Source organism: Motacilla alba, chromosome 8 (assembly GCF_015832195.1).
Source record: "Motacilla alba alba isolate MOTALB_02 chromosome 8, Motacilla_alba_V1.0_pri, whole genome shotgun sequence".
NCBI lineage: Eukaryota > Metazoa > Chordata > Aves > Passeriformes > Motacillidae > Motacilla > Motacilla alba.
The window spans coordinates 6,175,461-6,190,974 of record NC_052023.1 but is presented as its reverse complement, the minus strand read 5'-3'; the positions used below and the strand labels follow the sequence as shown (position 1 = coordinate 6,190,974).

The 15,514-nt window shown below is 46.1% G+C and overlaps 1 protein-coding gene and 1 long non-coding RNA gene across 3 annotated transcripts; one reads left to right on the top strand and one right to left on the bottom strand.

Moving 5' to 3' along the window:
• Nucleotides 1-2,770: 2,770 nt before the first annotated feature.
• CDKN2C (cyclin dependent kinase inhibitor 2C) lies at nucleotides 2,771-8,929 on the top strand. Its single transcript, XM_038144139.1, has 3 exons — nucleotides 2,771-2,911; nucleotides 3,289-3,429; nucleotides 7,004-8,929. Exons 2-3 carry the CDS (start codon nucleotides 3,301-3,303, stop codon nucleotides 7,376-7,378), a joined length of 504 nt encoding a protein of 167 aa, XP_038000067.1. The 5' UTR covers nucleotides 2,771-2,911; nucleotides 3,289-3,300; the 3' UTR covers nucleotides 7,379-8,929.
• On the bottom strand, nucleotides 7,495-11,673 carry LOC119703796. Of its 2 annotated transcripts, none has more exons than XR_005257779.1 (3): nucleotides 11,595-11,673; nucleotides 10,985-11,209; nucleotides 7,495-10,822 (listed from the first exon to the last, which is right to left on the bottom strand). It is a non-coding gene; the product is annotated as an uncharacterized LOC119703796 (long non-coding RNA). The 2 variants fall into 2 exon arrangements; XR_005257780.1 differs by having other exon boundaries at nucleotides 7,495-10,352.
• Between the last annotated feature and the right edge of the window lie 3,841 nt (nucleotides 11,674-15,514).

The window sequence follows — 15,514 nt, the reverse complement described above, 5'->3', positions numbered from 1 at the left end:
ATTATTTTACTCCTTATAATGCCTGGTGATAACATCTCCCTCCAGAAGTTTTGTTGCTGGTTTCTGGTGGTTTTTTTCTGCTGATTCTGGAGCCGATCGGGACAAATCTCTCTTTTAGGTGGAGTATCTTTATCACTCAGGAGAGGAAATGATCAGGATTAACGAACTGCTTTCTGCAATGACTTTTGACAGACCTGCATGGTAGAGGAAGTTCGATGGCATTTTCTGGCCAGGCAGCTTTACTTGCAGGAGGCCTGCAGCACTCCAGCTACACTTTGCTTAATTATTTTGCTATGTGGCGTGATTAATAGAAGATGGAAGCTTTATTCTGAACCATAAACCAACAAAAAAAAACCTAGTGTGAGACTGTTGTAATATTTGCAGGTCTAATTTTGCACTAAGTTAGCAACAGGTTACACCACCAAAGCCTGTGGATTTTAGGCAGCAATTAGTCACAAAGTAAGTAATTTATAAGCCATCTGACTGAATAATCCAAGTTTTACATATAAATTCCCTCTTTATGCATAAAAGCGACTGTATTTGAATAAACAGATGATACTTGCATACATATATTTCTAGAGCTAACTTTGAGGGAAGTTATAATTTATATTTTTGCTTTAAAAAATGGGAAAATAGCAGGGGAAAAAAGCTCTATTGCTTCTGGACGAGAATTACCAAATGAGGCCCTTACACGTGTTTTTTCTCTCCTTTAGTGGAAATGAGAGTGGAGGGTCAGTTGATAAACTGAATAAAGCTGTTTTCCCTGCTTCGTGTGTAGGCAGCTCACACTTGTCACCTTTGTAATATTCGCGAACAAGCGTGGATGGGGAAATCAGTACAGGAAAACACAGTTGCAAAGCAAAAAAACAACCGAAGCTGAGAGGAAAGCCAGATACAGAAGTCTGGCTTCGTTCAGCTGCAGATCCGCTGCTGTAGAGCCGGCTGTGTTTGGCGGTGGCGGCCCCGGCTCAGGCCCCGGCCACCTCCGGCCCCGGCCCGGCTGCCAGCGGCAGGTTCCCCCCGCGGGGCAGCGCTGCAGGAGCTGCAGCCACCGCAGGTTCCCTCCCTAACGCACCTCCCCGAGCTGTCTCGCCTGTTTACATTCAAAATCACTTTCCCGTGGCGTGCACGCAGAAAACAGACGTGCAGATTGCCCCTGCGAGCGATGGGTTACGTGTGCTTATCAGGCAGCCATGACATTGCCGCTTACCTCTCGGAGGGTTCGCTTGGCAGAACGCAGTCCTCCGAGGGTCCCTGAAACCTAAAGCAATCCAGCCATTAAAGCACTTTAAGACACTCAATACTGTTAGGCAGAGTGGCGGTGACATCCCCGTCCTGTACCATCCTCACTTCTTCGCCCTGGGAAGGAAAAGCGAAGTCCTCGCGTCTTCTCGGTGCCCGGGCGCGGTCCCCCTTCAAAATGGCACTTTCGAATCAATCAAGGACACCAGAAACGCGGGAAGCAAGGAGTGCTGCCGTGGACGGTCGCCTTCCAGCGTTAAGACAACTTGACATTGACCCTTCATCCTTGACCTTGTCCTCAGGATGAGAGAGGAGCCCGCGCCGCTGCCCGAGCGCGGAGCCGCTGCCCGCGGGGCGCCGAGCGAGGGCGAGGCGGCCACGACCGGGACAGGAGCCGGCCCCGCTCCCCCGGCGGGCAGGTGGAGACCGCCGGGAGGGAGAAGCTCCGGGCAGCGCCGTGGCAGAGGCGGCCCTCCCGCCTGCCAAGCTCCCCCGATCCCGCTCCTCCCGCCGGGGTGCGGCGGCTCCCGCTGCCACAACCTCCTTTTCCTTTCATTTTCCCCCCCTTAGGCCTCAGCAGCGCTGCTGCTAGAAGCAGCCGGGCTGTGCTGGCTGTGGCGGAGCCGTGCCCGGGCTGCGCGGCGAGGGGACGGCACCGGGCGCCGCGGAGCTGCGGCGGCCGGAGCGCGGCGGGGCCGGGCGAGGGGCGGGCGGGAGCCGCTGCAGGCCTTCCTGCCCGAACTCCGCCGCGCCTCCTTAAATCTCTGCCGTTAAAATGTGGGCGGGTGTTTCAACTCAAAAAGCGCTCAAATTTTTTTTCTTTTCAAAAAAAGCTGATGAGGTTAAAAAAAAAAAAAAAAAAAAAAAAAAAAAGAAGGGGGGAAAAAAAAAAAAGGAGAGAGAAACCGGCTTCGTGTCCTTAGGAAACAGAAGTAGCGATTGTTTGTGCTTAAAAAGGGGGGAGCGCAAAGCCGCGGGCGGAGGCGGCGGCCGCGGACCGGCAAGTGCAGCTTTATTTCGCGAAGTTGGAAGAGGAGGCGAGCGGGGCTGTCAGTGCGGCTGCGAGCGCGGCCGGGCCGGGGCAGCGGCGGCACCAGCGCAGCCCCTGCCCCCGCCAGGAGCTCTCCCCGCGCCCCGCGGCCGCGAAGGGAGGAGCGGCTGTCCCGGGGAGCGCCCGGCGGAGCGCGGACAGCGGCGGCGGGACCCCGGCGGAGGGACCCCGGCGGAGAGACGACGGCGGAGACGGCTCCGCGCCGCGGCTCCTCCACGCCCTGAGCGCGGGCGGCGGTTCGCGGCAGCCCCCCCGCGCCGCCCGCCGCCCTCCTGGATGCTCCGGAGCCGCCGCCGCCGGGGGCGGCCGCCGGCCGGGATCGCGCCCGCCCGCTGCGCGGAGGCTGCGCGGGGCCGCGGGAGTGAAGCTGCTGCTGCTGCTGGAGCTGCGGGGAGCGAGAGCACCGAGGGAGCGAGCTGGGCGCCGGGACAGCCGCCGCCGCCGCGCCCGGCCCTCCGCGGGCGCGGCTCGTCCTTCCCTTCCCTGCTGGGCCCGGACTAAGCCGACGGAGAGGGATGAAGGGGGGATCCCGAGCGGGAGTTGGATGCACACTGCTACAGGAGACCTTTCCTCCGAGCTGCTGCTGCTGCTAAGTTTCAGAAACCGGCTGTGAACAGGGTGGGTTGTCTTCTTCTTCCAAGATCTCAGGTCTGAGTGAGTCTCCGGTGTACGTGTATATATGTTACCTATAACATATACAATATATCGCATAGCTCTTAATCTATTCCCCCCTCCCCCCGCGAAAGTGGCCGAAGTCTTTAATAAGAGTTACTCTATATGTGGAAGCAAAGAAATCTTGCTTCAAGTGGAGCTGCAGTTTTGCTGAATAATCACGTGTGAGTTAGGGGCGGGCTCTTGGCAAGGAGGTTTTTTACGAGTATTTACTACAAGGTCTTACTCCAGAAGATTAACCATCCCAATCCTTCTGTCAGTCTCCGATGCCATGCCTGGTTAAAAAAAAAAAAAAAAAATCTCATCTTTTTTCCGATCGTCAGTCACCCTAAAGAATGGCCGAGCCTTCTGGGAACGAGCTGGCGTCCGCGGCTGCCAAGGGGGACCTAGTGCAACTTACTAATTTGTTGCAAAAGAATGTAAACGTCAATGCACAAAATGGATTTGGGAGGACTGCGCTGCAGGTTGGTATCCAGAGAGGGAGAAAATATTTCATCACTGGTACCTACGTGACCCGGGTTTCCAAAAAAGACAACGTTTTAAGCAGGCTGGTGGATGAAATTCGAGTGGTTTTTCAAACTCGTTGGATGCCATATTTTATAAGTTTAGTGGCTCCAACTCCCTAAAATGACGTACTTGAAATAAAACTGGTCAAAACCATTCTTTCAATCGGGGATCACCCTCAATGTCAAACGGGCTACGAGTTTGCTAATATTTTCTAACTTCGTGGGGAGGAGGCAAGGAACGAGAGAGCTGAGATGAAAAGAAATCAGCTTAGGTGAGCAGGATTTCATAGCAGGTCTGTAAACACAAATGTTCTGTTCTTTGAAGCTTAGGATTTTTATCTTTTTTTCTTCCTTTTTTTTTTTTTCTTTTTTTCTTTTTTTTTTTTTTTAATTTCCCTGCAATGTGCTTTTGAAGCGTGGCTCGTCTGGGTTCTGGGGTCTGCTGTGGATGGTACTTTTCCTTTATACTCTGTTTGTGGGAATGACCTTTCTCATTGGGAATCATGCTGCTCAGAAGCGAGGACCTCCGATGTACATTAAGAGCTAGCCCTGCGAGCCAGGGTTCCAGCTGAATCACTTGCTTTTTCATTCATATTTAAGACTTTAATATTTGCTTTTTTCAGGTCGGCTAGCAGGGCACTGCTTCCAGTTATTTCCTTTCTGATCGTATAGGGTGCTGTGTCCTAATTTTTAACCGTGTAGTTGTGCAGGCAGGAGTTGGAACTCGTCCAATTGCTAACTATTGTAGCTGATGAAAGATTTTGCTTTTAATATTATCAGATAATGATGGCAAAAAGGCTAGAATACCTACCAAATAGTGAAAGATGTGATTTATAAATCCAGAGGGAACATAAGTGTGGTTATTTGTGCTTAAGTTTTAAGTAATGCAATGTGGAAGTGGAGCTATAGGTCTTTTTTATTTCACACATTAGTAAAATCGGTTTTTAACCCCTCTTCCCCCTTCCCCCAAAACCATGGTAATAATTTCTGAAAGTGGATTTTTAGACAGCACAGAACCTGTGAATATACTCGAGATATTTACAGCTTTTTGGCTTAACATCAAAATGTTAAAGCTGGAAAATAAGCACCTCTTGCAGGAATGACCCTTTTTTGATAATTTTGCTGAAGCTGGAGATCTGTGGGCTCCTCGCTGTCCTGTTAACACCTAAATAGGGCATCGCATGGCAGCGCAGGCACTTGCAGCAACTTTTAAGAGAGTGAAAGGGTTTAAATTAAAAACTTAGACAAGCTAAATTCTTTAAGAAAGCAGGAAATATTTAGCTAGTTGATTTATCCTCGGGACAAGGGCTGAAAACCGATTTGTCCTACAGGAATGCTGGATATTTTTTCTAAAAGCAGCTAACTGTCCATATCCTGAATTAAGGTATATTTTACACAATTACATAGCATCCAGCTGCATTAAACATGCATCTGTGCCCTAATGATACTTCTTAGGGATTATAACAACTGAGCTAATGAACCACCACAAAAACCAAAACAGGAGAATCTGTCGACTTATTTTCAATATGTATCATCCTGAAATGTGCTGTGGGTGCCTGGCCACGCTCGAAAGACTTCTCTCTCAGTGCACTCTGCAAGAGTGAGATAATCTCTCTGTAATCTCTCTCTCAATTACAACGGAGAGAATGCTCCTATATTAATGTCAATGAATTTATATTTTTCCTCTGCATTTATGTTTAATTAAACAACTACTCGGCTTGTCTTGCTCTGTCCTTTTTATTTCTGGTGAAGTGTACCTATGCAGGCCTCAAATACATCTCCTGCCCTTATGCTCTTTGTCAGATTTATTAAATTAATGCTTTCTACTTCTTCGCCTCCCTCCCCCCTAACATTATTTTGCAAAATATAGGAGGCATTTGCTGTTCAGTTGTAGCCCACGGCCAAAAAGCACCACCTTTTTTAGGATTTTCTCCCCCTCGCATCTTTAACTGAAGCCTTCAGTCCCCTGGCCTGAACAGTGAAAACTCCCACTTAGCCCAAATATATGTTTTGAATTCACAAATAATACAGCCCGGGCTCTCAAAAGGAGATCAGAATGTCCGTTTTTTACTAAACAAAGAGAGATCACAATGATCTTGTTTTCTTTTACATCGCTTCCATCTCTGTTAGAAGTGAAAGAAGAGGCTGGAAGTCGGGAGCTGGAAGCCTTGGGGCACAGAGAGATCTCTTTCCCTGAATCCCAGCCTGTCTTATCTGCACTTTTGCTCCTGTCTGTGGTTATAATGTGCTGGGCTGCTTTACACTTCAAAGCTGTACATAAATGTATTTATTATATCTTGTTTTTCTTTAAAAACTTGATGTATATTTTTCGTCAGGAGAGATTTTCAGCAAACCTCTGTAGAAATTGTTCCTCAGGCTAAATCTAATGCACTGTAATGCTCGTTTATGCTGATTTTTTTTTTAATTAATCAAGATTTTTAAATCAATGTGTGAATCTCTCTCTAAGGAAATAGAAAAGAGTTGGGTTTTTTTTTCGGATTTTATACTTACAATGAGACTAGTTACAAGGACAGGAAAATACTGCCTATAGGCTAGAGATTACACAATATACATTACAGTGTTCATTTTTGGAAAGTGTGCAAACAAAAAATCAGGAATTACAAGGAAATCGGTGCTAGCAGTTAAGTTACAAATAAGACAGATTTGTGTTCTAATTATGATAGTTTTATGGTGCAATTGAGAAAATTGAAAGAAGCCTTTTTTTTTTTTTTTTTCCCTGAGAGAAACAGTCAGAAAATCCAATTATTGTTGTTGTATTTTTTTTTAAGGGATGTTTTAACGACAGAACATAGCCACAGTTTACTTATAGAAAGGTTGTGAAAGTATAATATAATATACTGATTTTAGAAGACAACTTCTGTAACTTTGAAACATTCCTTTTGACTTTTCCTTTTTGGGTGACCTAATGAAACACAAATATTGAGGAGAAGAATTTCTTTTAACATTTATGTTTCTCAACAGATAGACCTATGGTATAGTCCAAATATTTGTTTTATGATAATGCACAGACAATGTAAACACCTGAAAGCTTGTAAAAACACATTCTACATTTGCTGTTGCTTAGGTAAAATATCTGTTCCTCAGAGACCCTATATTTGCTGTTTAACAAGATTAAACAGTAATGCAGAGGTGTCTCAATACTTAGGCAAATAAAACCGAACTATACTTAATTTTTATATGTTAAGAAACTGAGATGACCCTCATTTGGGGAAAAAAAAAAAGAAAAAAGTTGTTGTGTGCCATTCTGTGCTATTTCAGGCATTAATCTCTCCGAGGCAGAAAGCTATGACCACCGAAATGATAACATCTCTCACAATTTCACCGAGTTCAGTAACAAACACATGAAAAACGAGACGTTCTGGTGTGTCATTTGGTTCTATAGCGAGTCTCCTCTGTCTGCTTTAAATGAGAATTGGGCTCTGACGAAAGCCAGGGATGGGAAGCGAGGACGGGAGGCAGTGCTGGAGCAAACCCCCACCCGCGGTCTCCAATTCTCCTCTCTCTTTCGTAGGTGATGAAACTCGGGAACCCCGAAATCGCCCGGCGGCTGCTCAGTAACGGGGCGAACCCCAACCTGAAAGACAGTACCGGCTTCGCTGTCATCCACGATGTAGCCAGGGAGGGCTTTCTGGACACTTTGCAGACTCTGCTGGAGTTCAAAGCCGATGTTAACATTGAGGACAACGACGGCAACCTGCCCTTGCACTTGGCGGCCCAGGAGGGCCACGTGCGGGTGGTGGAGCTGCTGCTGGCGCGCTCCGAGTGCAAGGTGGGCCACCAGAACAAGCGGGGGGCCACCGCCTACGACCTGGCCAAGCTCTACCGGAGGGCAGCCGTGGTGGAACTCCTGGAGGCCAGCAGCTCCTTCCCCCCCAGCATGGACTGAACCCCGCCAGGACGGGGTCTCCTTTGGACCTGAGGGTGTGCAGACTTCTTGGGGTGTTTCCCTCCTTTTTAACAACATTTGTCGCCAGATAACTTTTCTTTTTTTCTTTTTCTTCCTTTTTTTTTTTTTTTTTCTCCTTCTGAACAGCTGGTAGTGTAAGTCTCAAGAAATTCCAGAGGTGGTTTTTTTAGGCAATGGAAACGTTTTAAATCCATGCTCCCAGCAGTTTCCTATACCTTTCACTTTACACAGTACTCCCAGGCTCGTCCGTGTGTATGTTGGTTGCTCATATCTAGTTTTCCAGTATCAACTTTTACAATTTATTTTAGGTCATTCGTATCAAGTCATTAATACAAGAGCTACTCTTCACTTGCTTAATATTGCTGGACTTTTAAGAAAAGGAAATAGTTTACTGTGATTTCTCCCACCTCTCAATGCACCCCTCCCTTCTCCTCACTCCCCCCACCCCTTTCCGTCAGGCTCAAGAGTCTGAGGTCCTGCTTTAGATAAAAACATCCTTTGATAAGGGGTCACCTGCAGCCCCTGCACAGGCAGAGCTGGAAGTCAAAGGCTGCGTGGCCTGAGGACAGTGGATGGCGCTTAGATGCTTTAGGCAGTAACTGTATTTTGTCACTAACAAGAGCTTGTAGAACTAGGTCACTTACTTTCTAAATGTAGATGACACTTTTCCTCTTTGTGTATTTAAACTTTCACCAATCTGGTTTTGAATTTAGTTACCAGAAACAGTATAAGTGGTGTTTCTTCGATTGCCAGAGGTTTTAAACAGCTCAGTTTAGTAGTTCGTGTTTACTGTGCACTGCAGACGACGTTTTTTTTTCTAGTTTCAAAACAAGCAGCAGAGAACCATTGTCAAAGAGGACACGAAAGCTGCAATACAGCACTTCTGGTCGCTTCATCTGCTGATTGCAGCCTAGATGTTCTCTAAGTAATATTTGCTTTCCACCAGCTATTCTGTTTTGTCTGGAAATAAACTATTTTAATGACAGCATCTCACAAAACAAGAACATCTGAATACGGTGACATTTAGGAAGCAGCACTTTTGATATTTGTGAAGTTAAGTTATTGCTTGCACCTAAAACACAATTTAACCATTGGAAATTTTCTATTGCAACAGAGAGTTGAGAGTATTCACCAGACTGAAACTCATTTGCCTCTCCAGCCCCAACAGGAGCTAACGATGCTCAGTACCGTGTCGGGAAGAGTCTATTATGAAACTTTTAACATTTGTACAGGATCTACTTATTGGGCAGATGGGCAGTTTAAAGTGCTTCATTTTGAATAGTCTACATTTCAGCCGTGCAAAATAGAAGGTTTTAAATCAATGCAAAATGAATACTACTTTAAATAGCACTTAAAAGAGGAGAGGGAATATATTAGTTTAGTTTTTAACTTTTTTTTTTAATTAGCCCCACAAAATCAGTTACTACATTTTCAAGTAAAAAAAAATTTGCTGAAACTGTCTGTCATATTTACTATAAGCTCTGTCACACTGCTGTGTTCTGATTAAAAACCTCTGTGAAATATGAAAAATTGTGCCATGATCATTAATCGGAGCAGCACAGCACGTAAGAAGCATTTTTGGGGAAATAACCCCAAAATTCCCGGTAGAAAGAGCACTAAACCCCTTGAAATACTAAACCGAGCAACATAATCCACAGGTCCCTGAGGTGAAGTGACTCAAATCGCTCTGTGTTGCTCTCCATCTTCCTTTCCTCGTGTCCTGGAGGATGCTCCAAGCCTTTTCCTTCTCCCTTCCTCTTACAAAGAGGAATTCCGTGCTACACCAGAAGGTAATATCCAGCTTTCTCACGTTTCTTTTTTTGTTTTGTTTTGTTTTGTTTTTTTCACCCGTGCTACTAAAAAAACCCCTCATTCCAAACCCGTTTGGAGCTTCATCAGCATTTAATTTACGCTAAGGTAAAGTTTAAGCAGTGGCTTAATAAGAACAACTTCTCTTCCGAGAAAAATGCCCCGCCTAGTCAGAAATAGCGGCGTTTATTGCGTGCCAGGAGTTCAGGGTTAAAGCCGGGACGAATCACCCCCCGGCCATGCCCAAAGCCTCGGCGGCTGAGTCACGGCTGATAGGCTGCTTTAAAGGTGTGTTTTATCTGATTTCACTGCTGCGTTTTCTCTGTGAGCCCCTCAACAAGATGATCAATTGAAATTCCTAGTTAGATACTTGGAAGGCAAAAAATTGCTCTCTATTATCCCAGGAAGTTAATAGTTACTGCAGAGAGCCTCTGGGAAACCGAAGCAAGCAGGCAGCGGGTGGGTTACACGCACCTTACGGGGTTTGGCAGTGACAAAAGGTGCCCGGTTGCTGGGGAATGGCTTTCCTCCAGAAATCTTTGTATTTACCGAGAGAGGAGAAAATAATATAAAGCAAGTCTCATTAATAGAGAATCTTGACACCTAAAAAGGATTGCAATATCGCATGTGGTTACAGAAATTGCTTTGGCGCTTTCCCCCCAGTATTTTGGCAACATCAAAAACTCCAGTTTCAAGAACTCGCATATTCCTGAAAACGTCGACAAACACATTCACCCAGAGATGCAAAACTGCAGCGTGTGAGGTTGAATTGAAGATTTTTGAGAGCTTTTATTGAGACATAAACCAACTGCCAAGTAAGTCTCCAGGCAGGAGCAGAGATCACCCTGTAGCAGCCCAGGAATCGGCAGCAAAGAGTGCAGTATCGAGAGGAGAGGTATAAATAGAAACAAATACAGCAAGCACAGAAAAAAAGTGAAGGAATGGAGCATTAAATGTAGCTGTACCAGGATTCCCAGTGACCAGGCTGTGTGAGGACACAGCTGTGGGGCAACAGCCCTCTCCCCTATTTCAGTTACACGGATGAGCAAAGCTGTTACACTTGACCTTTGTTTCTAAATTATCCTCGGAACAACGGCGGGGGCTGCTGAGCTCCTTTTGGAAAGGGGCAGATCCTAAAGGGATCCTACAGGGAACGAAGAGAGTTTCATCTGTGGCAGCAGCACCGTGAGGGGGTGAAATACTCGATCTGTGGGTGCTGGGAGAGAGGGGCAGAGGTGCAGGGCTAACCCTGGCACTGCTCTGCCCTTAGCAGGGGGAGAGTGAATGAGATGGTATTTGAAGGTGAATTTTCCTCAGTCTCCAGTGCAATAAGCCACAGCACATTTAAGTACAGAAAAAATACTTTCTTTCCAGCTTTCAGTGTGGGGAGAGGAATGGAATCAATGGTTTATTCCATGGTGGGGTAAGATATTAGCTCCCTAGGAAATGCCATTGCATTGCTCACATGAAGAAAGAGTTAACACAGGAGAAAACTACCACTTTTCATCTTCTAAAAGAAAGAAAAGGTTTTCTTCCACAAATGTACCTGGGAATTCACTGGGCAGCCAGAAGCAGCCAGACATTATTATCTCCTGACTAAAGTGCTGAAATTCCCTCGAAAAAGCGAGGGGAGGAAAGCTTTTACATTTATCCGTGGGGACTGTCATCCTGTGCATGGAGAACGGGGGGGGGGGGGGGGGGGGGGGGGGGGGAGGAAAAAAAAAAAAAGAAAAAAGGAGAAAGAAGGAGAGAGAGAGAGAAAGAAAGATTTCTCACCGGCTCTCAGCACAGCCTGCCCCACCACACAGCACTCAAAATGTCGGTGCTCCCGGAGGGCTCTGCCGGGGTCCCCGGGGAGGAGGGAGGGTCGCGCCGGCCGAGGTGCGGGCAGGTCGGGCGGGCCCCGGGCAGCGCCGGGGCGCGGGGCCGCGGGGCGGGGGGGCCGCGCCCGGCTCCGAAACCGTTACTTTGGCTCCTGCGGCTCCGCTCCCCTTGCTCTTCCTGTCCAAATAATTTTAAATTTACGCGCCTTAAATAACAGTCTGATTTTATTTATTTAGTTTCCTCCGCGGGCTCCGCCGCCGCTTCGCTGCGCCCCGGTCCCCGCCGACAGGCCCGGGGCGGCCGCCGGCCGGGCAGCGCTGCGCGGCCCCGGGGCTCGGACACCCCGGCCGCCCCCGCCGCCTCTCTCCCGCCGCCGCCGCAACTCGCACTGCGCCCCTTTTTTCCCCCCCCTATCTTCTCCTTCTTCCTTTTTTTTTTTTTTTTCCCCCCTCTTTTCTCTTTTCCCCTCCCTTTCCTCCCTCTCCCCGCAGCCGGGACTGGAGTCTCCCCAGCGAAACTCCGGTGCTTTCGCAGCCGCAGTGAGTACGGAGAAGGGACCCACGTCTTGCCGGGGGGATGTTTCTAACGCATCTTTGTGGCCGCTGCCGGGCGGCGGCGGCGGCGGGGCTCTCCTCCCTCAGCCCCGCGTCCAGGGATGCAGAAGCATCTTCTCCCACCGCAGCTCACGTAGAAGGCAAAACCAAGCAGGTTCGTCTCCAGGTTTCCTTAAAAAAATGGGTAGCAAGGTGTATCTCCCAGCCGGAGCTTTTCATGCGTGACCTCGTGTTACATTTTAAAATCAGACAGGAGAGAGAGGGGGGAGGGAAAATCCACGCTTCTTGGCTTCTGTGTCACAGAGGCGAGAAAATTATCTTCGGATGTAAAGTACATGGCACATTTCTGAGAGCCAGATGTGCCAAGCCTGGCTCTGAAGCCCTGATCTGCAGAGCCCCACTCGGAAAAAAATAATAATTCACTTCTGCCATGGCTCTGAGTGGTAAAATGGCTTCTGCGTTTTGAAGAAGCACTAAGTACAAATCACCAGGGACATTTTACAGTGCCAAAGGTTCCTGCTTGTCATTTTGTACTTTTTCCCTGTTTGAATTACCTTTCAGCACAGTATCAGTTATAATTCTGCGAAGTTCAGCTTAAGGATCTACGAGAAAGAGAACTCTCCTATGCTGGATACTTCAGAATAACCTTGACCTTTGATTAGTGCTTATCCTACAAGATAAGTCATGCAGGGAAAGCATGGAATTGGGCAAGGCACCTGCAAAAGCACAAATGAAATGGCTCTATTTTTAAACTAGGGTTAAAATGGCTTCTGAATCTGACCAAACAAGGGGCACTCAGGGGCTAAAAGACAAAATCAAGAGCTCGGTGGCAAATTTCAGTTTGACACACAGAAGACCCCGAGCCAATTTCCTCATCCCCAGATACATTTTGTGCCGTTGGTGCAGCCAGAGTCAAACTGCCAGAAAGGGTGAATTCCCTCTGAAAGAAAGTGAATCAGCCAAAAGTATAATCAGCTTTTCAGGGAAGTACAAGACCACCGAACCATGTTTCCAGTTGCATTTCTTTGTTCCTCTGTAACTGTTTTCTGGTATTTGCAGCAGTAATTATAAGGGCCACTAGCATTTATGAATCTTTTGAATTAAAGATGCCTAATTCGGGGTAGGAAGCTTGAAACGTTTTCTTCACAGTGCAGCCACTAAAAGGTTAAAGTCGATTCTCAGCTCCTCTGAAAGTTTTCCTTCAGCAGATAGTGCCTATCAAGATGGTCTTTCTTTCTCCTGTTACACCCTGAGAGCAGGAAACGGGGCAGCATTTCTACTGCAACACAGCCCTCTTCACTCCTCAATATTAAGATTATTACCAGCACAATGATATTTTAATGAACACTTTTACATACACCGAGCTAATGAACATTTAAAGGAAAAGATACACAGCACAAACCACAATAAAATGCAATGCCTTGTAGGAACACTGAGTATTCAAAAGCTTTTCAGGGTTTGACCTTAATGAAACACAAGAGCAGTCCTGGGTACAGATCACATTTATATGCAGAGTATATTGCAGGCCCGAATGAGGGCTTCTGCTAAAGTTAATTGTAATTTTCTGGTGAGGGAGGATCCATGTTCAGGCCTGAAGTTATTAACATCTATTCTGATGGAAATAGGGACATTGGGATACACTTTGTCAAATCAAAAAAGAGTACTTTCTGCTTCAGATATGTTTCCCTAGAGGTGATGTACCACCATTTGAAAATCTGCACTTCCAAATCAGGCATGCCAGGATGGGACTGAATTGATCAGTCAGGAACTTTTGCCTGCATCCAGTAATGCTGGAGAACAGGCAGAGGAGATGTTCAGTCCACACTAGCTGGAATATACACACAGGCCTGGAAACCAAGCTATTAATTGTAAATGCTTCCTACAGAATGGACTTTTAAATTTTTTTTCTGAAAGGAGAAGTACACTCTGCTAGAAAAAGCAGTTTTTTTTCTCTGTACATAACATAGTCCTTGAGGGTGTGACTGTAGGTACACAAACAAAGCTGTATTTAATCTCCCTAAGAGAATTTTATAGAGAACATCTGTTAAAGAGAGAAGTGTATTTGTTTCAGGAGAGCTGTAACATTCAGTAATATCACCTCCTTGCACCAACATATATGCTTTAAAATAGTGTGCTGTCTGTGGATTTTTTTCAGATGTAATTTGTTTCAGCTCCTGTAAAATAAGGGCTGCAGAGCTGTGTTACACTTTGATACAGTCACAGTATTCACAATCCAGCACTGTATGCATGTATCACAGAGAACAACAATTTCCTTCCTGTACGAGCATTTTAATTTATGGAAACAGAGTGTTTTGTATAAAGAAGGTAGTAGATAATTAACAGTATTAATTTAATCTAATTATAGGCCTCTGAGGCAAAAAGCTGACACTTTTCATTGTGGTATATTCAGGGAAGTTAATTGAAACAACATTGCAGCCACAAGGCATAACATGCCCATCGTATATTTGATACTAACTCTTTTCTCAAAAACGGGACGAGTCCGATGCTCGCTAGAGATAAGAATTGCTGTTACTCACTTGAGTAAGGAAAGTCTGGGGAACCTCATTATGCAACGCTGCATGCACTGCAATATCTCTGCAATTCCAGAGCAAACCACAGACAACTTAATTTGCCAAATTGCAAGACGATTTTGTAATGTACACAAGTATCTACTACAAATTAAGAAAAGATTGAACACATTTTTAGCCAGGACGTAGGTCAGAATTTGAACAGAGATCTGCCTCAAGAAGCAAGAGGTCAATGTAACAGCTTTTAGCTCTGTTTAATCTTTAGGAGGAACCAAGCAGTAACAGCAACCTTCTCCCTAGGAGTTGTTATTAGAAGTGTAGTATGTGGATTTAAGCTATCAGTATGACAAACAGATAAACAGACAGCAAATCAACACCTGCAGATCCCAAGTATATATATAAAAAATACATCAGGCCATGTGCAGAGTAATTTTTTTCTATCACCTGATACACACCAACAACACAATCTTCTGACAGCAGTGCTGCTTTCATTCTCAAAAGGAAAGTAAAGCTGAGTTCTGCAAAGCTTGCCTTCAGCTTGCAGAAAACGTGACAAACCAAACACACTGTTTGTGGGGAAGCATTTGCCATTTATATAAAAAAACTGGAATTTAACAAAAATGGCAAATGCTTGCAAGCTAAATCACCATGGTAGGGGCAAATTTCAATGTTTCCCCCTGTTTTGCCACTGGAGGAGTAGAACTGGTGTCTCTGGAGCTCCAGCAGTACCACGGGGCAGGACACCTCCCCCTCCCCTCCCTGGCTGCTGCTCAGTGACCTCCAGCTCTGCTTTGCCCGTGGGCAGCACCCAGCCCTTTCCCACTCTGCTCCTGTATCTCCAGGCTGTGCTCCTGGCTGGTGGGAGGTAAAATTGCCAAGGCAGGGCTGCTGACCCCTGTGATGAATTACACACAATGTAATGAGGATGGTGCAAGCCCTCTTAGAGGACAAACACCCACAGTGAAAGGCCATCAGGCTGAATGCAGGGCCTTGCTTTGCTCTGCCAGTGAGAGACACTGCTGGCAGCCCTACCTAGCATTTCAAAATTACTTGTAGCATTTTCAAATGGATTTTGCAGAAATACTTTTTGCTGTGATTAAAAAAAAAAAAAGCCCTATATTGCGCTTAAGGCACTTGAATGTTTGTTAACAAAATCAGAGAGAGGAAGCCTGAAAAATAAACAGATAATGACATGCGGTCACCTTAACTCCAGGGCTCTGGCTCACGAGATCCAGAATCTGCGATAAAGATCTCTAACAAGAAAAGAAAATGTGGCTATAGATGTTAGTCATACCTGATTCCTGTTCCTATACCATTACAGATAAATCACAATTTGCATTTATGTCTGACTCAGAAGATCAGCCTAGTCTCAGAGTTCAATCTGTACTCACACCCCTTCT

Coding starts and splice junctions, on each gene's coding strand:
- CDKN2C (XM_038144139.1), top strand. CDS start 3,301: ATGGCCGAGCCTTCTGGGAACGAGCTGGCGTCCGCGGCTGCCAAGGGG. Junction 3,430..7,003: donor TTGGGAGGACTGCGCTGCAG/GTTGGTATCCAG, acceptor TCTCTTTCGTAG/GTGATGAAACTCGGGAACCC.